Here is a 26,507-nt window from a genome sequence, read left to right as displayed (position 1 = left end):
CCCAAAGGCAACCCGGCACCTGTGTTAAAATGGAATGACTTGCTTTCTGGAGCTGTATCTTTCTCTTCACTGGTGATGCAGGCAGCATCAGATGACTAGGTTTTGTAAGGTGTTTTAAGACACCTCAGCTCCAGATTCAGATGTTTAACTCTAGATGACCCTCAGTAGTCATCTCTATGAGTCACACTATAGAAGGGAGGCTCTTTCTCTTTCATGTCTATGGGAGAATCCAGGGTAATATTTATGTTCTTCCCTAAGGTAACATAAGAGTGTCCTGCTTTCTTTAGGTGGGCTGAATCGAGGTTTCTTACCACAACCTCTCCATACCTACACAATCTCCCCTTCACACAGACAGTGTACTTTTCCTTTATGCTTTGCCTCCTCCTGGATGCCTAGAGACATCCATTAGATGAGGGCAACCATCTATGATCCCCCACCAGGTAAGTTCCTATCATCCAACTATTTCTGGTTCAGGGGTTTCCTTGAGACAAACCTGGTTCCTAAGCAGTTAGTACGCTGCATCTTTCTTCCAGAAGCATGTCCAATTTCCCCTTGAAGCCATGTGAAACAAGCAGAACCACTGCATATACCATGGAAAAAAACCAAAACTTTGGCTGGGCTAACAACCCTACAGCACAGGAAGATTTCCACCTCTCTGTGTCCCACCTAACATGCAGAGCTTAAGAGCCCAGTTGAATCTACAAGCATCATGGCAAGACCAATTGGACTACCCCACATTTCAAGCACGTTTTCAGTGCAACACAGCCAGTTTGCATTTTTTTATAGGACATCCCTCTCATTTTTCCCTACCGCTGCTGACCTCTTGAAAGCCCCGTGCATTTCCATCTCAATTGCAAAAGCATAATGCAGCTGCTCGCTAAGAGCTGCCCAGGTGGTCACTGGCAACCTGCAGGCCAAATGTCCCACCCTTGTTCATTATTTTCATGGTAAAAGTTGCAGAAGCTGGTGCATTGCACACGGGACTGTGCAAGGCAGCCCATCCTCACCCTAAAGAGCTTAAAGTCACCTCAAGGACCACAGCTCATAGTTTAACTGGCACGGTCTCACATTGCTATGAGTCTTCCCCCTCCAACTCATTAGTGAACATGGAAAAGATGCAAAGACTGGTCACAGCTTTCCAATGGGTGGTGTCCAGGGAAACAGGAAAATCACTGAGTCACTACGAGAAGCAACTAAAGGCTGGGCGGCCAAATTTCTGAGGTGCTGAGGGAGAAACAGTGAAAAGCTGACCAAAAGACACAGCTTTGCAAAGGACTTCAGCAAAGCACTGACCAATAAAGCACAAACAGCACCACTGGAGAGAAAAGATGCAACAGATACTGAAGGCAAAGCATGCAGAGTTTTAAAGCAGTCACCCCAACACTGCTACCGTTGCATTTGAGGAGTGTTGAATCAGTGATTCACCACTGGGGAGGGCACCTACTTCTATGGAAGTCAATTTTAGGCAGCCCTTTAGGAGGCCCACCAGCAAGCACAGACTTTCATCTGCCATTTACATCGTAGGATCCTTTTGTCAAGAATAGCTCTTACAGAAATCCAAGCGAGTTCTGGAAAAGCGTTCAAGCATATGAGCACCAACACAAGTACCACAATGCAAAAACAAACCCTTCTGTACAGATTAATTGACTGATAGCTCAGTGGTGTTCTCCACAAGTTCATCAGTTGAGCTCTCCCATGCAAACACAGAGCAAGGATGAAGTTAGAAGTTACAGCTGAGCCAAATGAACAATTCAGTGCCACTGGGAGAGGTCCTGTTCCCACCAGCATGTGCTCTGGCCCTCCCTCTCCCTCCAGCCAGTTCAACTCACAAAGCTGGCAGAAAATTATTGACTTTTTTTTTCCTGGATTACCTTTCTGCTGGGTTAGTGAGTTGATTGACTCAGCCCACGGTGTGATGGGCAGCAGAAGTGGTACAAGAGAAGAGATGGTAGAAAGGGTCTGCCATTTTGGCATCAGAAAGAAAATAGACTGGGTCTAGCCATAATGTGCAACTTCACCATAAGACACAGTCTCCTCCTGTTAAGGCTAGATATGGGAAGTTAAAGCACCTAATTCCAGAAGAAATCACCAGAAGCTAGCACTTACTTTTCTGTATCTACCATGATGATGCCCAAATTTAGCGCAGTGAATCCTCGCCTTTAGATGCCCATCCCAGAGCATTACAGAGCATCCAGTCATACCCATGAGCACAAGGACAACATGGGACCAGCTCTCTGCTGGCTGGTCTAATGTTTACGAAGCCCTCTCACCTGAAGCACTCAAAAAAATTCTGGAGGAAGTGAGGGTGAAGGGTCAAAACACGGGAGAAATGCTGTAATTTCTGAATGTTCATTTCCTCTCTTTAACCACAAAACTCCCACAAAATAAAAAAGGGTGGGGAAACAGAAAGAACACAATATGATGTCCTGGGAAAAGTTTTCCATTGCTTTTTGTTTAAATTTTGAATAGCTGCTACATACTGTAGAAGAGATTCAGAAGAAGAAAAGCTCAAATTTCCCAACCCATCAACCATGGGACACAGTCTAATCCATAAGACCCAAAAAAGGCCTTCGAGCTGTACAACCATTCCCAATGCTCCCCTGGCAACATGGCTGTCCACACCCCTACCAGTGATCAGCTGGAGGGCTGTACCAGTGAAGACAACCCATGGGGGTGAAGGAGAGCTCACCTGAATCAAACTGCTCCATGTTGCCATTGGCCGGGCTCTGACCCTTCTCTGGGGAGAGATGCTGGGTCTCTTGCATGGTGGCAATGAAAGATGCCCTTGTCTCCATGGTTCAGAGGAAGAGGCCTTGCCTTCCTAATTCATCCTGCAGCAGGGAGCATCTAGAAGACAAGCTAAAAGAAAAAGAAAAAAACAATGAGTGATTTGTTCTACCTACACCAACCCATTCCCTCTGCCTTTCCTAATGGTTTTCAAGTTATCCCATGTTGATTGCAACCCTTCGATCCTGCTCTCTCCTCCAAGGTGAAGTTAGATTTGGATGAGGAACCACAATAAAGGACATCTCCCCTTAGTGGCAATAATATCAAAGCAGCAATAACAACAATAGTAACAACATACAGGATAATGAGGTAATAAACTACATCCACAGTATTCAACACAAAGGATTCACATCTCAAAGTTCAGTCCAGCTCCCTGTATCACCAACAGAGAGGGAAGGACCAGCCCATAAGGTGGCACAACCCATGCCAAAAAAAGGCACCCAAGAAAGCCCAAGTCAACCATCCTCCAGTAAGTCCAGCTCTTGGCATCCAACTTTTTGATGGCTAACACTGTGTGCGCTATATCTCACTCCATAAATATTCAAACTTCCAAAGGGGGATACTTGTGCCAACAAAACAGAGGAAACACGGAAGGGAGAATACTTGGGAGAGACTGGAATAACTCTAGAAAATAAAGTTCAGCATGCAAAATGCAGATACCCTAATGAAATAGTGCTGGCTGCAACTATTTTTCGAATGAAGACTGACCTAAGGTAACTGCACCAGTCAGTACCATGCAGGGCAGCAAATATTAACTCAGGTGTAGATTGGGTTATGTTGGCAGAGGAGATTCTTCTAGAAGGAATGACCACAGTAAATACAAAGTGGAATAAAAACACGCAGAGATGAAAAATGATATGAGAAAGCAAATACAGACTGACTAGATCTTGAATCAGATACCAGGCTAAATGAGAACTATATTTCTAGCTACAGTAAGCCACCAGACAAGCAATACCCAGAGATACACCCTTAGGAGTAGATTAAAATGAACTCCAAAGTGAGTTTTTCAGTAAAACTCTCTGAGATGGTGATGAATTATGAGGTGTCAAAGGAGGACTGAAAAAGAGAAACCAAGAGCTTGGGTTATGGGCACAGAGGGAACCAGCCATTCACACAAGATATGCTAAAGCAAAGACAGATAGCAGGGAAGGTGTGTGTCCAGAATATATGACGTGGAGGACTGGTCCCGTTTATTAGGGGATGAATCCAAGACTTGCATGACAGAGAGGACTACGTTGACAGCACCGACGTCAAATGCCCTGCAAGAAGCATGACTAAAAGTAGGAAAAAAGTTTACTGTCAGAGGCCAGGCAAAGCAGGAGGTAACAAGACTGTAAAAATATTATGGGATTTTTTCAACTTTTACTACTCAGGAAGCACATTCAAGAAGACCAGATATAGTGGTTATAAAATAGAAAGAGGGAAAGTGCTCTGTCATAGATTTTTCATTCCCAGTTTTTAAGGCTGCTCCAATGAAAATTGCAAGGAAGAAATGGACCTGTGTGAGCAGTTATAGGAGGAACTGAAAAAGATGAGGAGCATGTCAAGTGTCAGCATGCTATCCACCAACTGAACCATGGTGGGACTGTCTGCTGGAGTGATCACAACAGCATCGTGGCGACTGCAAATAAACCATGCTAAAACCATGGGTGTTTCACAAAGCATCACTGGTAGAAGCAAATTACCAAGGCAGGTGATACAACCCCCAACTGAAGGCTGTCTGGGAAAAGTTAGACCTCCATCAGCAATTTGTGTTCCCCACCCCAAAGGAACCTGCTAATGAAAGGAAAAAAATATTTTCAAAAAAGGACACCGTAAACCAATACAGGGCAATATGCTTGCTGGTCTCATTGCAAAGTGCTCAGTATACTTCCAGCACTCCATAAATAATAATGATCACTTCCCCAGTGTGATGGCCACTACAGCACTTCATCTTTATTCTTTGTTGACATGAGACTTGCTAATGAATTAAGTGTATTATATACTACGAGTATTTTGAGTGCAGCTAACCTCAGAACATATGTATCATTCATCCCCAGTGTATATTAAGTTTCAATTAAGTATGAAACTAGAAGCAATCAGTCTACTGAAAGTCAAAAAACACTTCTCCTTTGGTAGAGAATACTTCCGTAAATATAATTAATAATAAATTGGTTAAGTATCAGGATTTTACGTCAAGCTTGTTAAATGTGAGAGGAGGGGAGGTGGCAGCTGAAGCTAAACCTTGGATGGATTCAGCTGTTTTCATTTTTGCCTAGGACCAGACAATGATGGAAGGTAATCTGGGTCTATTAAAAAAAATTTCAAAGGACAGAGAGAAACAGAGAGATCAATTTAAACACAACAAATCAATCATCTTAAACAGAACTCAGGGGTAACAATACAAATACCAAGAAGAAAGATAAGCCTCTTGGTAGTGTAGTTAAATCTTGTGATGCTCCTATGATGCTGATAAGACAGAGTTATGACCTGATAAAAAGCTGAAGTTGTCCAATCAGACAACGACATTATTTGCTGTTTCTTATGCAGTCAAGCCTCAAATCTGCCACGAGACCCATGAGAAAGGCCAATCCCCCTGGGTCAGGGAATTTCCTGTCAGAAATGGAAAATGGATGGGAAAACCAGCAGGAACCCGCACGAGGTGCCTGCAACATGGCCAGGATCCGTCCTTGGTGGCCACGTCTGGGGCTGGGCTTGAGCCCACTTCGATTAAAAAGGGGCAATGCAGAATCTCTTAGCCAGATTCAGCAATGTCATCAACATTTTTGTTTGCTTAACTCCATTTTAATGTATTTTTTGCTTAAGCTATGGACAGCTGACTGTTTTTGAAATGTCACATTGAGAGCATTCACATCCCAAGAAAACTGGATCTGTCAGAGGCTATAGCTTATCTTCTCATTTTGGGAATAACGAGTTTACCATTTATGGTAGGAGAGCATTTAAGTATTTTCCCAATACTATGTGACAACAAGACCAAACTCTTATGCAAACATAAGCTTCAAGATAGCTCTGAGCCTTGGTGTTGATATAACTAACTAGCAAAGAAAGCTGACATAGGGTATTAATTTTTCACTTCTTATTAATTGCTGCTAATTAACACTTCAAACAGAGTCCCCAGCCATACTGTTAACAGTAGCATGCTGACTGGCCTGCAATCATCAACATTAAATAAGCAGCACACACCGCTGTACTCCGATTTCTCTGTCAGTCCGAAGAAACGTGCGTCCACTGGAAACCAAATTAAGGACCACAAGCCACGTTGCCAGCCTGTAAACCAGGGGACGGGAAACAACAGCAAAAGAGGCTCAAGGTGACACTACACTAGGCAGGAACACAAAGGAAAATATTATGAAATGCATCTGAAAGAGCAAGAAGGGGGGAAATTCCCTTGTTCATTGTTTCTGCACAGTGGTGGTTCAAACCGATCCGATCCTTCCCCCATGCAGCTCCCGTTCCCCTGGTAGTTAATTCAGATCCAGACTCTTAATTCACAGGCAGAAAAAGCTAGCCAATATAAAAAAGAATCTCTTTTATTTCCTTCTTCCCACGGCTGTCAGTCTCAGCCACACCATTAAACACGCTGCCGTGTCATCTGCATCAATATTGGCTCTTTGTAGAAGTGCCGGTGTTGGCTTCCTCGCACCATTTTACATTTCTCATCTCCTGTCGACTCTACCCTGGTTTTACTTCCTTTGGACTAAGCCCCTGTAGGGAGAGGTCCCCCACCCACACACACAAATCCAGCACCCTAGGGCTCTCTCTTAGAGTTATTCCTGAAAAACTTACTTTCTCCCTCCAATGCATGTTTGGTTAACGGGGATTGACATAAAAAAGGCAGGCTACTGGAACAGAGGATGCAAAAAAGATCCTACATCCTTGAAACCTCCCGCCTGGATAGTGCATCAGTTGTGCCAATGTACTGCTGAGTCCTGGATGGTGGAGAAGTAGAAATCCCACTGCTTGCCCAATGATCTGGCCCCTGCCTCCAAAATTCAGTAACATTCATTGACTTGAGATGGTCCCACCTCTCAGTAAGGAGCCACTTGATGAGTACAGCAGGGCCGCAGTAAGGGCTGCCAGCATGACCCTACGTCCTTGGTGAAGAGCCCCTACCAGGGATGTGGACGGTGGGAGCGTGGGTCCATGGGCAGCTCCAGGGCTCACTGCATTTCCAGAGCTTGACCCTAGGTATGTTGGGATATAAGGAATCCGCATTTCTTTTTCCAGCCAAGTTGGAAGCTGAACACGGGGTGGCCCCAGCAGACTTTCCTGGTGAATGCATCTGCTGATTTCACCCAGGCCCCTCAAAGCCAGGCGCTACCACGTGCAATTTCATGTAGCCTTTACCATCGTCAAGCCTTTTGCAGGACCATGAGTGAAAAAGCCACTGCAAAGCGATCAAGGAAACCATTTTGAAAAAATGAGACCAGATCCACCTGCCTGAACAATTAGGAAACTGCAGCAATTGGTGCTGAGGCTCTCAGGAAGGAGGACAGGACTGTGCTGAGACCTGCCCTGCCTCAACCCAACCCCGGAGCTGAGACAGTCACTCCGTTTGTCTCCTCTTCCGTCCTACTTCCAGAACACATCATTTTTTTATGCCCCCGCTAATGTCCCCCACCTGGCCAAATAGCTTTACATCAAGTAAAATGGGGGCACCTAGGCCTGAGCAGATGGAGCAAAAGCCTAGGTAGGACACAGGTGATACCAGACCAGGTCCTGACTCCATTGCTGACTTCACCTTGGGGTTTTCCAGCACAGCAAATCCCCATGAAACAGCACTACATGATGCCCACCAATGCTACCCACCTCAGGTGGGATTTGCCTCACCTAGTCAATCATTTGCAGCTAACTGAGAGAAAGCATCTCCAAAGGATGACTTGTGTGGTCCAAGTCGGACACCCAAAATTCGGATGAGATGAACAACCCTCAGGGGGTGCCTGTGCTTGCACAGCACCTGCTAAGATTTTAGACATCCAAATTTGCCAGCAAACAAACTGAAGAAGTGAGACGCCCAGATACCATACGGTACTAGCCCTGTACGTGGAGCAGGGTGAAGGGGGACTCAGCCCAGTGGGACTAGATCTATGATGCATGCAAGTTGGCTGCCACAAGACTGATCCTGATTCACGCTCTCCCTCCTCAGGTGACCCACCAAGGCATCTTCTCACCCACGGGACACAATACGGGACCAGGCATCACCCAAGAGTCAGGCCAAAAAACACCAAGTTGATATCCTGCCCACCCTCAAGCACTCTTCTCCACGGCATCTCCTTTCCCCTTTGGGACTCTGACCCAACACTGCACTCCTGCAGCCCTTCTGGTTGCCTCCATTGCCTGCTAGCCTAGAGATACGCATGTCCCAGTGGATCCCAGCCCCAGTAAACAAGGAGATCACTCTTCCCAGTAGCCACACTGCAAATCACAACACACACAACCTCTGATTTTTACAGCTCAAGTCAAGTCAACAGTGTTCCCTTCTGGGTCTAAAAGTCTGGATCTCCATTCCTTGCTTTAAGCAATGCAGGTGACCTTTTTCAATGCTCAGAGACCTCCTCCAAGAGCATGGAGGCAAGGTAAGGCAATAAATGCAGTCTCCAGCTCCCCGAAAAGCTAGTTCATAGGCAGCGCTGCAAATCACCTCATTGCATTTAACATGAGGATGCACAGGACTAACACTGCGGCTGAGAAGGAAGTCTGCTCCTCTAGGCAGAGGTCCCTAAGTAAAACCATACTTCATGCAGGATTGCTAGTGGCAGCCTGCCACAATATTTACACCCCCTGAGCATCTGCACAATGCAAATGGAGGCTCATTTGGAAGGACTATTGAACACATCAAGGAACAGCTTTCACCTCCTAGAAAAAGAGCCTGTCTCTCTTCTCAGACAAAGCACCAGTTGGAAACCTTTTAAGGATCACTTCTTCCAAATTCCTGTCCTTTTTTTTTTTTTATTATTTATTTGAGAGCTTCCCTCACCAAATGTTTTCACTTATATCAAGTGACAATTTCTCTTTCATATTGAACACCCCACAGGATTTTATTAGGGGCAAATTACTGCTTTGAACAGCGCCGTGTTGGTTCAGATGTACTCTGGGGTGGAAGAAACAAATCTCATCTAATCCGGAGAACTAGGAATGTTCACAATATTCAAATATATGAAAAACAGCTGAATGGGGAAAGGGTATAATCTGTTTTCCATGTTCTTGGTGGATGGAAGAGGAAGGCTTAGGTTTAAACTGCAGGAGGGGACATTTGATTTGGGCATGAGAAGAAATTGCTAATAATGAATCTGGTGAAGAAGTGGGAGAGACTGTGGGAAGGGCACAGAGCCTTGCTTTTTGGAGGGGTTAGGATGCTGATCTGTCCAGAAACAGATCTGGGTACGGCTAATCCTGCCCTGGGTTAAGAGATGGTCTGTACAAGCCATGGAGGTCCCTTCCAGCCCTCCTGCTCCAGCCACTCAATCGGGCTCATCTTTCTGCTCTTGAAGTCAAGCATCAGCATCATTTGTGCAGCAGCGCAGAAAATAAATGACTAAGCCTGGAGGGAAAACATGCAAAAATGGGAGACTAGAGGAACCATCAGAGCAGGGACGGTCTGGATTGTCCATCCTGAAGGGGAAGAAGGACAGGAACCAAACTTCTCTGAAGGCACACGGTGGAGAAGGGATCATACGAGGTGGTGACAGCCCTCCATAACTCAGCAGGTCCTTGCTCCCCTCTCTTCTTGCACTGGTGCCGAATGCCTCATACTTTTTATGCCAACAGAGACGAACCTGTTTCACAAAGCAATTTTCTCATCCTCCCTACCTGGCACACCCTGGAGTCCAGGATACACACAGAGATAAACAGCAGTAAGATAAGATAACAGAAAGTAAAATAAACCTAATTAGAGAAACTAACTTCTTTACAGCAAAAAGCCCTGCCATATTAGGAGAAAAAAAAAATTAAAAAAAAAGATAGATGACAGGCAGGCACACAGACAGGTACGCATCCCACTCTTAGCTGCCCTATGTGTAAATATAACCTAAGGACCTAGCAAAAACCTGCCACAAACTTCACTGAGGACTAGATCAAACCTCTAAAATTAAAAGCACTTTTTCATCAAATTTCCCTTCTCCTGAGTGAGCTGGATGTTTTATAACCAAGGGCTCTAAGGCATTGCTGCCACCCCTGTACCCCTGCCATCGCCCCTGCTAACCCTGGATGTCCCTGCCTTCAGCATCCCACGAAGCACACGCGCGTGGCACAATACTGACCTCAGCACCCACGTCAGCTGGCTGGGGGAGCCTCCCAGATTCAGATGCCAACAGCAGGATTCGGCCCCAAACCACCCCGCAGCACTGCCGCAAACGCTCTTTCCATAGATACAAACGTCAGTGTAAGGTGCCAGGCCAGGGAGAGGGAGGTCACCATGTACTAATCCTTCTCATTTCCAGCTGTTCTGTCACCTACTAGGTGGCTGTCACCTTCTCCATGATTCAACAGGCCATTTCCATGATGTAGCCCCGCTTCGGTAAAGCACTTCGACTCACGCTAAGGACCCAACATATACCAGCTACTTTGGGAATATGGCATATTTAAGATTAGGCATCTTCTAAAGGTCTCAGCTGAATCAGGGCCATGAAGAAGACCAAATCAATATCCCCAATGCCCTTTACAACAGGCAAAAGAACTGCAGGGAAGAAGCACATCAACAACATCAACCACCTGCAATGCCCTGTCTTCTCCCGCCTCCCTGTTTGAAATGGAGCTGAAACAAGGAAGCCTTTTAGATGGGTACCTTGAACACACAGAGCTCCTTATCATCCTGAAACATCTCATCTGATGCTTATTATCACAAAACACCAGCCGTGTGGATCAAAAAAAGAATCAGTCAGACCCCCTGAACGGGACCGATCAGCCAAGCGATAGAAGTCACCCAGCGGGAAACACAAAATACTGTTTTCATGGACTTAATTTAGGGCCCAAGTCAGAAGTCCCTCATCAGCCAAAACTCCCATCGCCCAGGGCAATCAGTTCTGCCTTCTATGTTGTGGCACTTTGCAGCAGAGCGAGCCGTTTTCCAAAAAAATACAAGATGCAAACCAGGCTCCAGGAAACATCTGCCATCTGATTCCAACACTTTTTAGGAAAAATGACATTTTAGGTCTTGGCACTGTTCGGTTCATTTAAACAGCACAGCTGATCAGCATTTGGGCTTAGTCCTACACGCGCTTACATCTCTTTCAGTGCTTTACATCCAGAAGCGGCTTCACTGACTGGCAGGATCTGCCAAAAGAAAAGATCCAGCCCTCGCAGCCATCTCCTGCCACCCCTTGGTACAACAGCAGGAAGAGCAGGACCCTTTCCTTCACCAAGGGCATGCGAGGGCAGCCAGCAGACCCCTGCCAAGGTCTATCCAGAACCAAATTCCACAAGACAATTTAACTCAGAGTCCTGCAAGTCATATTTACGGTGTTAATTCCACCCCATTTCTCTACGAAAAGACAAATTGGATTCCCTTTCATTCCACAAGTGGCCTCTAAGAGATGCCATGGTGAACATGTGAGCTGCTCCAGGACATCCAGGTTTGATGCCCCACCGTCACCCATGCAACGGTGCATCACGGAGTCTGATTTTACACCTGCACTGAGCTCCCACCCTGGACCTTCCTCAAAACACCTTCCAAGAAACAGTTAAATATTTTTTTTTTTTATGTCCTTTCTTTAAAGGGATATTTTTAATGCATCCAGGAAAGCTATTGCCTTCCACCCAAAAGTCTCTGCAAGGGACTGACAGCTCCTTAGTCTTTAAAGATCCTCAGCCCATGGTCATCTTGTCTGATCTCCTACACTGCAGGGGCAAGGATAACGTCACCTCCTGGACTTTAGCGGAGGGAATTCATCTTCCTTGCCAAGCAAATAAATGCAAAACTTTCCAATAACTTATATCCAGACTGGGTCTCAGGACTTTACCCAAGAAAACAGGACTCCCTTGCACAAGCCACTCAGTGATGTTAAGAGTATTAATCATGAAAGCAAGAATCATGAGTGAGAGTAAAAATAGCAAGGATTCTGCACATACCTTTTTTTAAGCCTCACACCTACTCAGAAATGATCTCTCGGTCAGCTGTCAAGAACTGCTTGTTTGGGTTTTTTTTCTTTCTTTTTATTACTATTTAATTTTAGAGCAAACGCTTCTGATTCATAAGAATGGAGTAACTGTGAACACATTTTCCAAACCAGCCCTCTCAAGAATGCTTTGTTTAGGTCTTGCAAAAGGCCAATCTCAAAATAAACTTTTTCAGGAGTTTCTTAAATGTCAGTGACAGTCTTTGCTCATATTTCTACATTCCCCTGTTTTGCAACCCAAACATTTTTAATCACTGTAGCAGTCATACCTGAGACACAGAAAATAAAGAGAAATCTTCTGGCGAAAAACCTGTAGGATGGATCTGACTGGTTTCATCAGAGGTGACTGTCACGCAAAGATCAACAGTTTCAAATGATGAGTTTTAAATATTGACAAGGTACCGTCGGCTACTCTAATCCTAAAAAAAAACATGCTCCCAGGGACCAGCATATTACAATGACAGAACAAACTCAGTATTTGCAAATAGCATCGCTATTAACAGCGACAGCATTTCATTTTCAGCACTGAGGACCCTGCTGCATCAGCTGATATACTCTGTATGTGTCAATATTCACAGTAATAAAATACCTCTGACGCCTCCATCGCCTTCAGGTCATCTAAAACGCGGGCCCTGTGGTCACCACGTTAATTTTCTCTGTGCACCTTCAGAAACACACCTCTGGCTCCTCTGCTTCAAGTTTTGGCTACTTGTCCCAGGTTTTGGAGCTTTCCACAACTCCTTTGCTTTGTCACTTGGACGCAGCCAGGGACCAGCCACCTCCTTCAACCACCACTACCACCTTTGAAACCCCCTCGGCCACCCTCCATACCTCCCTTTATCGCACACCAACATGACTTTAGCCAGCAAGAAGTCCTTGAAGAAACAAGACGGCACCTTCTCTACCATGTCCCATCCTTCAGGAAGGTAATGTCACATCCCCTCACTGATGCTCTCATATCAGGCCAGCATCCCCATGGCTGTGAAAGGCCAGAAACAGCGACTCAAAATACATATATGTATTTCATGGGCCAGCAGCACACTCAGCACAGCACAAGCCAAGGGTGGGGGAAAAGCATCCCCAGTCTAAAGAGTTGATGGTTGTGGTGTTTATTCTATTTCCAGTAACACTACCATAAAGTTGTAATAAACACTTCATTAAAACATCAACTGTCTGTCCAGCCAGTCAATTATCACTCATAATCACAGCTATGTAACTATATACTGTCTTCTACAGATGTTCTTACATCTGTGCGAAACGCTCTCCACCTCTGCAACATCCTTATAACATCTGTTGAATATTTGTAAACGTTTTCTCGATATATAAATGAAATGATACTCTCTTGCTTATAATGCATCTACCGTCCCACTACCCCGTGTGCCCTCTTAAATCATTAAAAAGGTATTTCCTTGTTGTTTACAATGTACTGGTCTCTTGATAGCTCTTTGCCGTATCTATTTAAATGGCTTTTAGATTTTCACTTAGTGGCAGATTACACCGAGCCTCCATCTTATCGCAGGAGTTATTAGGACCTAATCCTTTATAAGCACTAAAGTTATTAGACTTGTGAGACTATTTTCTTCCCTTCCATAAATAATCTGTTGGGAGAGAAAAAAAAGGAGGAAAAAAAAAAAAGCCACTTGCATCCCTGCTCACCCAGGCAACAGTCCCAACCCCGGAGAGAAAACCTGCCTCGCCTGCTCCTCCTTCGCCCCCAGCAAAGGAAATCAAATTCATTTGTACCTAAAGGCTTCTTGAGAGGAAAAGCAAGTTGCACTAAATCCTGGCCAGCACCCTCCAGCCACTGCAGGAAAAACTCCGGGGAGTTTTTCCAACCCTAAAAACTAACCCTAACGCGACCTCGCCGGCGCTGCAGGAGGGGTGTGCATGGGCTTTGGGCAACAACAGGACTCCCTCCCTTTGAGGGAAACAGGAGCAAAGATGGGGGGAGCAAAGCGGTCCCATAAACACAGCCCCTTTGGCTGATGCGGGTGTCCCCTGGCTGGCGAAGAGCCAAGGGCGGGGGGTGTGGGGGGGGTCACCTCATCTTGGGTGGGGTGTCGGTTGCAGAGCCTGAAACAGGCAATGCTGATGCAAAGCAAGGCGTTCCCATCAGAAAGCGCAGTTTGCAAGGAAAGAGCCATTTTAGGCTGCTTTTTCCATTTTTAAGCAGATTCCTCCAAGGCAAAGGAAAAAAAAAAAAAGTGAAGCAAGGGAAGAGGGGCGAGGCCCCAGGTACAGGGGGGTCTGCGCCTCTGCACCCCCTCCATCCCCGCGTCCACAGCACGCAACCAGGCGAAGCTGCTTCTCTGCTCAGACACCAGGTCTCTCTGCTACAACATTTTCTTCCCCAAGAGCACCAGGGGCGCAAACTGATTTTAAAAGCTGTCCTGCCCAAGGGGCAGCAAACTCGGGGACGGAGAGATGCACAGGGGAGATTGCTACTATTTTGCAACAGCTCCATCCCTTCCCACCCCACAGAAAACCCCACAGGCTGACAATACTCCACTGCAGCTCTTGGATTTTGCCACCCAAGTCCCGCCACTGTTTGACAGCTGCCTTGCAAGCTGCTCTGCTTATAATTACCGCTGTTTTCTGCTATTTTGATAAGAGATCACAATCCTCCCTGCCTCGGTCTTCTCCTCTGCCCCTCGCCCCACCACCATATCCCGCGACGCGAGTTTGCTGGCTCCCTGAGCAGCAAAGCTTGGTCCTCTCAGGGGCTGGGAGAAAGGCGGGGGGAAATGGGGTGGGAAGATGGAGCAGAGCCCTTCTGGAAGGGGAAACCTCAACCTGTGTGACAAGGTGTGTAAACAGCATCTCCAACAGCTCCTGCTAAATAAAAGCATGGTGGGTTTCTGGAGAGCATCTCCAAGAGGCGCAGGGAAATGGGCAGGCAGATCAGCTCTCTTCGCCCCCCAGGATCCTCCCTGGCTCCTCCATCCCCACCCAGGCACTGACAGCCTGCGATGCTGGAGCATCCCATCACCTCCCGCTGCTATGAAACACAGATGCTCCAAAGTTACCATCGTGCAACCACGGTGAAACAATCCCAGAACAGCAGCAATGAAGTGCTCTCTGCCCGGGGAACAAGGAAGTTTCTCCTGCCTCTGAGGCAGCCTCACTCCTCCACTCCCCTGGAAAATACATTTGCAAAAGGCAGCCGGGAAGGGCACAAACAACTCCCTGCAAACTCCTTGCAAACTCTCATTTGCTCGCTTCGCGAAAGCAGCGCTTCGCCTCTGCCGTCGCGGGCTTTTTAGGGTCTCTTTGCAAAAGAGACGCTCGTTGCGGCACGCACTGGTAAAGTCACTTGTTTGGCAGCCCAAATTTCCGTGCACAGCAATTTCAGAGCGTTTTTGCTAAACAACAGAAAAAAAAAAAAAACCCACCCACATCCCCAGTTGACTGCGCCGAGGCGAGCAGGGAAGGCTTGACAGCTCCAACAGGACATCTCATCCCACGACATGTCTACTGTTAATGCAAAATAAATCATCGCTGTGTCTCTCGGCATTTTTTTTTTTTTTTTCCCCTCCTTTCCCTCACGGCATGTCTGTAATTTTGGCATTCAAAGGCAAATCGGCCGGGCTCCGAAGTCCGCATGCCCCTTCTCATGGCTTCTTCCCAGCACACACAAATGCCCTACACTTTTCCCACCGCTGAGTCCTGCGGGGCGAGGGGGGGGGGGGGGGGGACCCCGAGGACGGATCCCATCCTCTTCCCTCCACATTTAATTCACCAGCGCACCTCTCCGATCAACAAAAGAGAGTTGAACCAAACGTGCGGCACCTCGGCTGTCCTCTTTTTCCCCCCTCTTAAAATGTTTATTTTCAGTTTTTAAAGACACCTTAACCCGCCATGTTGAACTGACAAGCTTTATAAATATTCATCTACCGCAGTTCGGGAGCGCTACGGGAAAATATGTATAGATCAGGGCTGCACATTTTGGCACAGCTGATTGCTTTCTTTTCTTTTCTTTTTTCTTCCCCTCCGCCTTTTGCAGCAGCTTTTTTTTCCCCCTTCTCCCCTGCAGATTCAGAAGAAACCCACCCGCACACCCAAAATAACTCTTTCCGAGACGTGCACCAGCCTAGTAAATTTGAAAGGAGGTCGCACAAGCATTTATCAGGAAAGCACCGAGACGATAGATACTACTTAAAAAAAAAAAAAAAAAAGAGAAAAAAAAGAAATAGCATCTAAAATGCGATACGCTGAGGTAAAAAGAAAACCCCTGCACGCCTGCGATTAATTGCACAGGCACTGCAAACCCTGCCCGTGACAACTCCGGCGTGCCCTGCCCAGGGCAGGCACCACGGGGGAGCAGCACCCACGAAGCCGAGCGCAGGTACCGGCTCCCGCCGGGGGAGCTGCCCGAGCCGCCCCGCCACCCGCACGCAAACACTTCGCAACAACTCCACCGCGGTTCTCCCCTTTGGAGGAGGGGGCGGAGGGGGGGGGTGGGTGAGAAAAATCCACACCCAGCTTCCTCCGCTTAAAAAAAAAAAATAAAATAAAAAATAAAATTTTTTTTTAAAGATTTTTAATCTGTCTTGGAAGGGGGAAAGCGAGTCTCTCCACCCAAGCGGCGCAAAACCCAATAAATAAAATAAAGGGAAATGCTAGCCGGGAAGGTTTGAGGGGGGGCTGCCGGGCGCGGTACCTTACCTGAGCAAGTTTGGCTTTTTTGGGGGGGTGTTTTTCTTTTTTTTTTTTTTTTTCCCCTCCCCCCCCCGCGCCTCAGCGGCGAGACCCCCCGCGGTGCGCGGCGCTGCGCGGCGCGGAGCCGACCCGTCCCTCTGCCCGCACTCGCGGCAGACTCATTCCAATATGGCATCCGCGCAGTGCGCATGCCTGCCGCTCTTTTTAGGGTGGTTTTTTTTTTTTTTTTTTATTTAGCAGCCAACTCCTTCAGTGACCTTTTTCAGCAGTTTCAAAAAAAAAAAAAAAAAAGATTAAAAAAAATCACATACACATCCCAACCACCATCGCCCCGGCTCCGCCGCGCTGCGCGCCCGCGGTGTCTCCGCGCCCCGAGCCGTCCTCCGCCGGGGAAATGCACTAAATAACCGAGGGGAGGATTGAAATTCACTCGTGAAATCGATGCCGCGGTTCCGCCGCGCTCCGCGGTGCGGGGCAGCGCGCAGCGCGCAGCGCTAACACGGTTTTTCGCCGTCCGCGCGTTAAATGCGATAAAATACCGTAAAGCATTTTACACCGCCAGCAAGTGGGAGCTCTGCCTCCAATCTCCCCCTCCCCACAGCTCTCCCCAACCTTTTATTTCGGTTTTCTCCCCTTATTTCGCGGCACGAAGAAACTTCCACGGAGGGAGACGGGGAAAGAAAGGAAAGCAAAAATGCACCGCGTCCCCTCCAGCCCGCCCGTCCCCTCCGCTTCGCCAGGCTCCTGCATTACCTGTTTATTCCCTGTTGCGGAAAATAAATAATAAAACAAACAAAAAAAAAAAACCCAACAGGCGAAGGCACAAGGCAAGATGCAAAATCAACCGGTGCGCAGCTCTCCGCCCTCCCGGCGCGCAGGCACACGCACAACTTTCTGTCGTTCGCACCTTGGGGTTTTTTGGGGGGTTGGGTTTGGGGTGGTTTTTTTTTTTTTTTTTTGGTTATTTCTTTATTTAGTGGTTGCAGGGGATTCAGAGCAGAATTGCGCTGAACGTCGGTGTGTGCGGCTGGGCTTGTGTGGGGGTGTTTGCACGTACAGCCACACTGCGGGATTTTTCTGATTATATTTATTTTTTTTTTTCCCCCTCGAGAAAATCGGCCCCGATGCAGGGCTGGAAATTCTGGCCAGACACCATTGCCCATGCCCCCCCCCCCCCCGTGCCCCGACTTCTTCCTGCTCCCGGGGGTGCCAGAAAAATCCCCAAGGGCGGGATAGGGAGAAAAGCCCCCTCTGCAGCCGGGCTTATTCGGGATGCTCCGACCGGTGGTGCCCGGCCGCCTCCGGAGCTTTCCCTACCCGGGTTCGCTCAGCAGCGGGGCTGCGGGTGTATTTTGCAGTGATTTCGCTCCTTTTCTTGCAGCCCTTCCCCGGGGCTGCATAATGCTTCTTGCTGGGGATTTCTGGAGCCCCCGACTCCCTTCTCCTCGCAGACAGGCAGGGGCCGCATCCCTGATAGGGCTGAGGATGTCAGTGGATGCTTTTGGAGCATCCTCCGGGATGGCGCAGCACACCCATATTCAACAGGTCTGGAGGAGAGCGGAGGGAAGGGGCGTCGTTGCTGCGGGGCAGCAACCAGTCCTGGACTTTGTCCTTTCCACCGTGAAATTCACGCCAAAGGCTGTTGTGTCTGCCCCCACACCCGGGCTGTCAAATTTGCGTCTCACCCCACAGGCTCAGATGCAATCGCTGTCTCCACTTGTTTTTCTCCGGTCATTTTTGAGCCGAGGTTTGAATTTTCCAGGTGATCTTGTGAGCATCCCTCCTTGCAGGAGCAGGGGAGTGCTGCAGGGAGGGGTGGTCTCACACCTCGGGACGCGGGCAGAGCGGTGGCACTGGTTTCCCAGGTGTGGCCCCAGCTCTCCTCTGTCCCATTGCAATCACCAGCACCCTGGTGCACTGGTTCTTGCTGGGGATTCATCGCTGAACCTCCCCATCCCCTTTCTCTTCCGCTCTCCCCATACCCTTTCTTTTCCACCAGCCTCTCATAGACACGTTAGCAGACCACAGGGGTTGTGAGCAAGAAGACAAGTGAGGAGTGCAATAGAGATGAAGAACGGTGTGGGTTTTTTTCTGGGATACATTCATGGAGAAGATACTGAAGACTGGAGAAAAGAGCAAATATTGCAGACAGCGCATTTCTTCACCACAGTCCACGTTCTTGCCATTCACAGTCCATTTCTGAAAGGTCATGGAGATGGGTTCAGCCCCTCCTGTTCCAGCAGAGTTCCTGTAAAACATACCAATCAAGCAGTTCATATTTTTCAGGCTTTGGGTTGGATGGGATTTCAAAACAGCAAGGGAACACTGTCAGAACTTCAAAATAAAACCCAAAACCCAACAGATGCCAGGAAAGCATTGAAGTCCCCTTTCTCCAGATGATCGTGGAAGTGGCTGACATTTCCAGCACGGTGACATTTCAGATTTTCAACGTACTTTTGAAAGGAAGATGCTCTGCAAACACGATGTCTGTGTTCTCGCTCCTTTCAACCTGCTCTAAATTAGGTTACACTGAGACTCCTCTTGCTGCAGCATATTTTGATCTAAAGCTGGTGGCGGGTGACAGTACTATCATCCAGCTCAGGGACACAGACAGCAGCTCTCACAGCGTTTCAGATGTTTCTCCATCTCGTTTCCATTAACACTAGATGCCTTTGTGCTTTATTTCCATTCACACTTAAGTGCTCTTTGCAGGAGCTTTTGTTCCACTGACCTCTCTGGAGCTGCTTCTTCCCTCTTGGCCTTGGTTTTCTCTGCCCTGCCCTATTTTATTTTTATTTAGAGACTATTTCTGAAGCACTGACAGTGCATTTGGCCCTGTACATGGAGATGTAGAAGAAAGCATTAGCCTTGTCCAAAGAGTTTGTGATTAAAATTAGCTCTGTGGAAGGTGTCCAAAGAGGTGGATTAAAAAAAAACTAAAAATAATCGAGCCTGAGGAAGAAAATCCCTTTGGAATGTTTTCTAAGTGGCTGCTACAATAAGACTTGCAGATATGAATGAGAAGGTGCAGATTTATATCAGGTCTGATCTGAAGATGACTGTAACGGCTCCTGTTGGCAGCAAAGACTTTGGATCTTGCTCATCGCTGAGAATACAAATTGGTTTAGTGGACATGAACTGCAGGAATAGCTGAGAGATTTTGGTTTAATACTACCTTTTAGAGCATCACTGGGAAAAAGAAAGCGCTTTGAGAAATCCTGAATTGTCCCAGTATAGTATCCTGAGGTATAAAATGGATTTAATCCCTGGTGAAAAAACCACACTGAGGTTAGCTCCAGTTTTAGTCTCGGTGACACTGTGTTCTCAGGCACGTATCTTCAACTCATCAAAAGCAACTTGGCTACATTAATTTCACTGCTATCCATGCTGTTTAATGCCACATCTGTTGGCAGCTACGTGACACCCAAACTTGTATTTCAAGTTGGGAATAGAAGTTTCACATCTGAATTTTGTTGTTGTTGTTGTTTTTAACAAAAATACTTTTATGCAAATAACACTGATAAAAAAATGAGATTTACCTGAGCACCAAGTACCGAAGTTGCAATGATCATCCATCTGCCCTTGCCTTTGATGATCACCCACAAAGGATGGAGCTCTTCACAGCCCAAGTTTTCCATAGCTGAACAAGAGAAACATGTCCAACCCAGTGAAATTCAGCCAGTCCCATTACTTTAGATGAGATATCAACAGTTTCTGATCTCCGGGATAGATTATCAATACACAAAACCTCTCCCATTTTCCAGGCTGTCATCTTCAGCAGGTTCAGGTTTTTGGAGGAGAGGTGGGGATGTAAGAAGATCCCCTACACAAAGAGACACAAGCATGCACACACACACAGACGCCATGGCGTTAACACTCCCAATTTCTCTCTTTTCTCCTGGCTCGGGAACATAAATGCCCTGGGGGACATTAGAGGATTTGTAGATGGATGTGCATTTAGGTATCCATCTCTGGCCTCAATTTAGGCATGTGCCTGAAGGACTCCGAGTATCCCACAGGCTTAACATGGTGCTGAGATGAGGTCTGTATTTGCACACAGTGTCTAGGCATGTTCATAAACACGAGTAAATGGCATTAGCCTTGCAGATAGTGCGAACGGTAGGATCTGAGCCAACCTTTCTATAGGTAAAATGGCAAAACTCAGGCTCTGGAGGTTCATCTGTGACAAACACTATCAGGCTGGGCAGAAGTTATTTGGCAGCAGCCAGTTTTATACCCAAACGAGCTCCGCTTTGGGGAGATATTTGCCTGCTTGGGGATGCTGCCATCAAGCCGCACTGCACTGCAAAAAGGGGCAAGGCTGTGCAGCTGACACTGGTGAATTATTTGGGGATGGTTAGAGGTATCCAACCTGAGTGAGCTGAAGCAGGGAGACTGTCTAACAGGAGCTTGGTGTCAGAGAGGAGACCGACGGGACATCATCTGGGGCCACCGCCACTGCCAAGTGCAGCTCCTCTTACTTGTTCCTCTGCCATAGACATCTCCTTTCTGCGGGACTGCTCCTGGGTTCATAGTGAAGCTACTCTGCATTTTCCACCCTCCATGCAACAAACCGTGGCCTTCAGCTTCTAAGCCTTACAGTATTCAACGCACCTTATACTCAGTCTTTACAAGAGGAAAAGACACCATGAGGCCCTTATTTCATGCCAGCTGAGGCTGGCATTGTGTCTCGGGGTCAGGGCTGCCACTTACTTACACCTTTGTCTTCTTTTTATTCATCAGCCTTAATTCAGAGAGAAGTTGGTCCCTGGAAGCTGGCATTAGGACGCTGAAAGACTAGTTTCACAGTGCCATCTCCTGGAGAGGGATATCACATTTAGGCTGTATTTTGCAGATACCTTTTTTCGTCCCATTTACCGTAGAGTGCCGGGCGCTTTGAAGGCAGGTGTTTAAGGCATGATCTAAAGAAGAGATTAGCATAGGTGAAGTTAATCCAAAATTTAAACTCTCTCTTTACGCTTCACAGTAAAAGTCCTGCTTCTTAAATGCTGTGAACAGCAATGAGATTACTGGCTTGGGATTCATAAAACGCTCGCCAGGTTATATTCTCACACTGCTTTGTGCCTTTTCCTTGACAGCACCAGCCCTGTGTGCAGTGGCCGCAGAGGTAAAAAGCCGGTCCCTTGCTGTACCCCTTGTCCTGCAGCAACTCAAGGGATACCGTGGCAAAGGGATCATCACCTCTTTAATGGGAGGTCTCAGGGCCAGACATCCCCGCAGCCTCCAGCAGCAGCTGCCCTGGCAGACCCCTGCCCGGGATGCACACAGCACGTGGAGACCCACACATCAAGTCCATAGCCCAAAGCAGTCTTCACCGCAGCTTACTTACCAAATTTTATTTATTTTTATTGCCTGTTGATCAGACATTGCTGTGTAGGGGTTGTGACTATTCAGCAGAGGGGCAATGACTGGCTTTTACGTTAACTGGAAAATCTGAGCCAGTGCATCATGTCTGCAGCTCAAGAATGCCTAGAAAGCGTGGTCTCAGTGCTAAACAATAGCTCTTCCACCTTAGCAGTAAATGAAAAGGAAGCACATGTTATATCCAATAAATCACAGCACTGAGGTTCAATACTGAGGCTCATAGCTATGAGTCTTATTGATCATGCCCGCACTATGGAAGAGATCCACTCCCATAGCAAGAACTTGCTTATTTCTACCATTTATTAACAGCTTCCTTATTTATTTTGAGTATTTGCAGGCTGTTATTTGCAGGAAAACACCTCCTGGTTTGTTTAGCCTCTACGAGCTGGTGTTGGGAAGGGATGCTGGGGAAACTGAGGCAGGAGGACCTGAGCTCTCGCACACATATGTGCAATCCCAGGGAAAGGCTGCAGTCATGGAAATGGATGTAGAGCTCAGATGCGGGGCAGCGCAGCACAGTAGTTATTGCTGTCACTTAACAGGAGTGTTTCTGCCCAACTCTGTCATGCTAAACAAGTCATTTCTCCATTTCCCTTCCCTTTAATTACAGGAGTCTCCATAATGGCAGAAGAAGACCAAAACCTCTGACCAACAAGGATGACCAGGAGCTCACGTCTTATTAAAAAATGTAAATTGTGCCTCACATCTGCGTTTCTCGTCATTGCTGCAGCACTCCGATGGGGGATCAGAGCAGTTGCTGCACGTTGAGTGAATTCTGTATCATAGCATGCAAAATATTGAGTCATTCTGGCTCTCCATGTGCCCTGCTTGCACAGCGGACTTGAAAGCCAGCCAAAGCACTTCCGCGGTTTTGGTACAGAATTAGATTTATGAGCTGGTCAGTTGTGGGCAGAAATGCCCTGGCACGTTCCCACAACAGCCCGAAAGCCCATCCACCACATGCTTTGTGCTCAAGTTTCTCTGGCAAACATCTCCCCTTGCAACAGAAACTAATCTCGCAATTATACACTCGACCTTCTCCTCCCTCCTTCCAGCCCCTGTTCACCACCATCCCCAAAATACCAGTGAAGAATTAAAGGGGCATATAAGTAAATTTTTTTATTTACAAAACAAAGATGAAAGTGATGCATTTGGAAGCATCTCTCTGAAGCTGACGGTGAAATGGGCTTGTGGATGGCTTTTACTCTTTTAATGGTTCCTTCTGTATTAAGAAGGAAGATTAAGAATGAAATGTCACTAATTGCACATAAAGGCCCCAGCTTCCACAACAATGTAAATGTACATTGTATTCAGCTTAATCTCCATCTGCCCCTAAAAGCATAATTGATTTTTTATTCTAATTTGAAGAAGATGACACTTCTACTTCTTCACTGCCAGGTTGCTAAGCACATTTAATAAGAATTCATATGAGTGGAGGAGTCTACAACATGCCATTAAAGGTAATAGGTAACATATTTAAGGTCATAATGAGCTTGAGACTAAGTATCTCAGCCCAGAGATCAGGAGGGAAGGTGTATAAATACTTTCCTTAGTAGGACTCTGCTGAGCAAGACATGGCTGTGGGTTACTGAAGAAGGAAACAGAGCTTTTTTTCATGAAGAGGATTTTCTGATCTCATTTCAGACCATGCACCCTTAGGTAGTTCATGTCCTGCCTAGAGGTGACCATGGTTTTACTCTAGACTGGCTGACCTCTGACAAGTGACAGCCTCTGTGCCTCAGTTTCCCCATCTCTAAAATGGAGAGAGGAATAGTGCCTCGGCTTTAGAAACTGCTTGAAGAATCGACTGCTGAAAAATGTGAGTGTCGTGTACCTTATAACTGAGTCTTGCCAACCCAGTGAGCCTTTTACTCCAAAGCAAAACCTGTGGCCCCTCTCCTGTTACATCCCTCTTCTCCGCTCTCCAGAGATGCAGCTATGTGGGATCCGCTCCCTCCTGAGATAATGCAAAATCTCTGAAATATTCCTAAAGCCGCATCTTTTTTAAAAACATCATGTGCTTATAGGTCTTACCTGCACCTCTGATAACCCACAACCGTTAAAAACTAATATTTCTGGCCAACTTGCATGCACAGATAATCCTCAGCTGCAGCACGGTGATTTCTGCTCTCCTTTTCCTCTTCCTCAGTCTTGGCGAAGGCTTGCTGCTGGGCAGCTCACCGAGGTGTGCAGGGCTAGGGAGGTCAGTGAGGATGAGGCAGGTAGCAGTTATGATGACCCACACCAGCTTTCAGCCCCTACAGATGGATTTTTTTAACAGAAACCAAAGTAATTCCCTGTTAAATGAGACGTTTTCTCATTTTCATTTGAAGCTAGAGGACACACAGCAGAATGGGTGATATCCATTACAGGTCCCTACACACAGCAGTTTGGGACTTCGCTTCCACCGTACTCTGGAGCTCTCAATGGACTGTTGGGGAATGAAATCACATGGATTTAGCTTCAATGACAAGTACAGTAAAAGATACTTGCAGCAAGAGCCTGATTCCGCTCCGGTGCTGTTTGGATCCAGCGGACCCAGAGGAAGGAATAATCCTTGCTTCCCCCAAAATCTTGCCTTTAGAAAGGAAGCACTGTACAGGTTGGAGACTGAAATCTAGATGAATTAAAAGCCAGGTCCATAGAGGTATTTAGGAATTTAAATCCTTCTTTGATTTTCTTTTGTGAAACAATAGGTTTTAGGAATGTAGGAACATGTTTAAGAAACCCAAAAGGCTGTAACCAGCTGTGGACGTGACCCCAGGATCTCACCTTATAGGCAAGCGTCTTTGCTCAAGGCAGTTCCTCAAAGTCCTTACTTTTATTATGACATTGACACCCTTTTTTCCACTTTTGGACTCTCAATAAGCCTGCCCAGGACATGTCTGGGTACATTCAAGCACCCCCAGGCTTGTACGGAGCCTTAGTAAAATTTGGTCCGATAGCAGCATCTGGTCTATTTGAAATTCGCACTCGCTCTGAAGTCACGCAGAGAGACTCAGCTCCTACAGCTGTCACAAAGTTGCAGCCAAACCCCAAAAATTCAAGCTTGAAAAAAAATTGTAGCTGCTGCCACATGTAGAGTCAGGCAGCCAGAGAAGGTGAAAATCCACAGCACCCATCCTGGCTGCCCAGAAATACCTGTAAAGGGGAAGAGCTATAACTTCAGCCCCAAACGCAGGAGTCCTTCCTCTGTACCCCCCCCAGTGAAAAGTGACTTGGGTTTTGCTGGACCCCGGTGGGCACAATGAAGGCTGCGCTCTCCCATAACCCACCCATAGAACCTGGAAGGATCACGGGAAAAAAAAGCTGGATTTTGGCTGTGTGCAGACATCCTCATCCAGAGCCCGCGGTACCAGCAGAAGATGCCGCAGTCACCCAGCCATGCCATCCAAGTCAACCACTCTGATCTATACAGTGGCACTGATCTGATACCCTAAACCACGGCACAGGACGTGGTCAGCGAGACTTGGTGACATTTAATAAGACATAGATTTTGTGCAGTTCAATCATATTGCGACTTCCCTTTTGATTTCGTTAACTGGCATGGCTGAAGGCCAGGAATGACAGCGGGATCTCTGGACAGGGCTGTTTGTCCAGCTGTTTTCCAGTTGGCCAATGTGCACATCTGGGCATCTCCTAAATCCTGCCTCGAAGCCAAGGAGCAGAGCAGGAGCAGCTTCTGACATTCATGCTAGCCTTACTTTTCTGTGGGCTCAGCTGTACTGTGAAAAAAACTACTTTCCCAGCTTGTTGCTGCCGCTCTTCCACCATAAATATTGACCAGCTACACACCACAAATACTAATTCTGTCCCAGGTTTTCTTTTGGATGGAACCGACCAGTTCCCTGTGAGATGAAACCTGCGTGCATTCAGGGGTTGCTTGAAGGATTTTCCTTTGTAGGCAGTATGACCCATGATAAGTTTACCTCCCTCTGTCCTACCCGGTTCTCCAACGCTATCCCAGCAAGACTCAGCCTCAAGTACCCTTAGGACAGTCTGCCAGGATCCCGTGGGAGGGATGAGCCATAGAAGTGCCACTCCGGTGGGCTGCATTTTCAGGCATTTTGCACCGAAAATTAACTCTTATCTTAGGGTCAGAGAGATGCCATGTGAATCCCAGAGGAGACCATAGCCAAGTACCAATGCAAGGTGACCATGGCCAGTGGCCTTGGGAAGAGGCCAGCCACGAGCCGGATGGACGTGACTTGGCCTGGAGGCTGGAGATCTCCTCTTACAGCAAACAACACAAGCAGGGTAGATGTAGTGGAGATTTCACCAGCACCAGACAGGTCTTTTGGGGTCTTCACCAGGGAAGGTATGCTACCAGCAGATAGGAAGTTTTAACATTAAATATTTCTCCTCCCTCCCCACTTTTTGACGACCTCACATTATAGGTGTGAGGTATAAGTGTAAAACCTTCTTGGTATGGTGTTTCGAGAAAATAACAGGTTTTAGTACTCTGAAAAGTTTTTGTCTAAAGGAACATGTCTCTTTACACAGGGAGAATCACATTTTTCTTTGCTCAATGCAAACAACTTTTGTTTTCTTGTTCACATCTAC

At 47.0% G+C, this 26,507-nt stretch overlaps 1 protein-coding gene across 1 annotated transcript in view; it reads right to left on the bottom strand.

The window, feature by feature from the left end:
- The window catches only part of SFMBT2 (Scm like with four mbt domains 2), a 102,047-nt gene extending 99,203 nt beyond the window's left edge, over window positions 1–2,844 (bottom strand). Inside the window, exon 1 of the mRNA XM_050906264.1 lies at window positions 2,690–2,844. Coding sequence (XP_050762221.1) covers window positions 2,690–2,795 — 106 coding nt within the window. The 5' untranslated portion in view covers window positions 2,796–2,844. The remainder of the gene's footprint in view (window positions 1–2,689) is intronic.
- Between the last annotated feature and the right edge of the window lie 23,663 nt (window positions 2,845–26,507).

Source organism: Gymnogyps californianus, chromosome 1, assembly GCF_018139145.2.
Source record: "Gymnogyps californianus isolate 813 chromosome 1, ASM1813914v2, whole genome shotgun sequence".
In the NCBI taxonomy this organism is placed as follows: Eukaryota; Metazoa; Chordata; class Aves; order Accipitriformes; family Cathartidae; genus Gymnogyps; species Gymnogyps californianus.
This window is presented reverse-complemented; position numbering and strand designations above follow the sequence as displayed.